This window comes from Orycteropus afer, unplaced genomic scaffold (genome assembly GCF_000298275.1).
Source record: "Orycteropus afer afer isolate SDZICR_OR568_19922 unplaced genomic scaffold, OryAfe1.0 scaffold00037, whole genome shotgun sequence".
NCBI classification, from domain to species: Eukaryota; Metazoa; Chordata; class Mammalia; order Tubulidentata; family Orycteropodidae; genus Orycteropus; species Orycteropus afer.
In genome coordinates this window covers 15,873,701-15,874,921 of record NW_006921624.1, presented here as the reverse complement: position 1 = coordinate 15,874,921, position 1,221 = coordinate 15,873,701, and the positions used below count along the sequence as shown (strand labels likewise).

At 42.1% G+C, this 1,221-nt stretch overlaps 1 protein-coding gene across 1 annotated transcript in view; it reads right to left on the bottom strand.

The window, feature by feature from the left end:
- Positions 1-1,221, bottom strand: part of ECPAS (Ecm29 proteasome adaptor and scaffold) — a 105,944-nt gene that overhangs the window by 55,575 nt on the left and 49,148 nt on the right. Inside the window, 1 exon segment of the mRNA XM_007936772.2 lies at positions 1,002-1,103. Coding sequence (XP_007934963.2) covers positions 1,002-1,103 — 102 coding nt within the window.

The window sequence follows — 1,221 nt, the reverse complement described above, 5'->3', positions numbered from 1 at the left end:
GGCAGTGTTTCATTCTGCTGTGCATGGGGTCGCTATGAGTCGGAAACGACTCGACGGCACTTAACAACAACAACATCATTAGTATCGAACGAAAGTAAAATTTTGCTGAAGGTAATTCAGAAACAGTTGCAGCAGTACACTGACAGGGAACTGCCAGAAATTTAAGCCAAATTCAGATGAGGATGTGGAATGACGATTATCACTGCTGATGTCAGATGGGTCTTGGTGGAAAGCAAAGATACCACAAAGATGGTTACCTATGTTTTATTGACTGTGCAAAGAAGTTCAACTGTATGGATTGTAACAAATTATGGATAACAAATGGGAATTCCAGTACATGCATCTAATAACAACAAAACCATACACTGCTAGGCATCTGTGTTATAACTGTGAACAAAACATGCTCTGCTTTCAGTGTAGTAAGTGTGATGAATGCCATGAAGAAAAAGTACAGAGAGTGATAACAGGATGAACAACTAAAGAATACAACCCTGTCTGCAGGTCAGGAAGGATTTTCAAGGGGCACAGCAACAACTGAGAAGGAATGCGTAAGGGGCTTTCAAAAACTCGGTGCAAAGAAGGCCAACGAGGCTGTTGTATAAAAATGTGAGTGACAAGAATCAAAGCTAGAGTAGGCAGGGACCAGATCAGGCTGCTGTTAAGACAGTTGCCTACTGACAGGTCTTCTCCTCTACACCGGACATCCAGACGACAGACACCAAGTCATCAGACTGGACTCCCAGAACCCATTTCCTACTCTGGCTGACAGAGCAGGTGTTTCCTTCCACCCATACGGCACCACGTGTTACTCAAAAATTTTAAGAAAGACACTTCCACACCTGCATAATGGAGTCAATGCTATGCCCAGCACAGGCCAGGGCTGACACTTGCTGAATAAATGAGTAAAGGTTTAGTTTAAAATCTCACAGCATGCAAAAATTCCAACCAAAAAAAAAGGTCTTGTGTTTTAATGACTAACAGTCAGATAGCAATATAAATACCTCCACAGAATCCATCAGACCTTGCAAGAGGAGTTTCTGATGAGGAAACTCTCCATCTCCAACTGGAAAATAGCCCAGGGTTTGGATTGCTCGTTCTTTCATCTGGAAGAACACAGAGAATGTTCTGTCAAACACAGTGTAGAACAGTTTTACCCTGTTCTACAGAAGAGTGTTTCCAGAAATGAAATGGCATGGAGGGCTCGTCTTTTTTTTTTTTTTT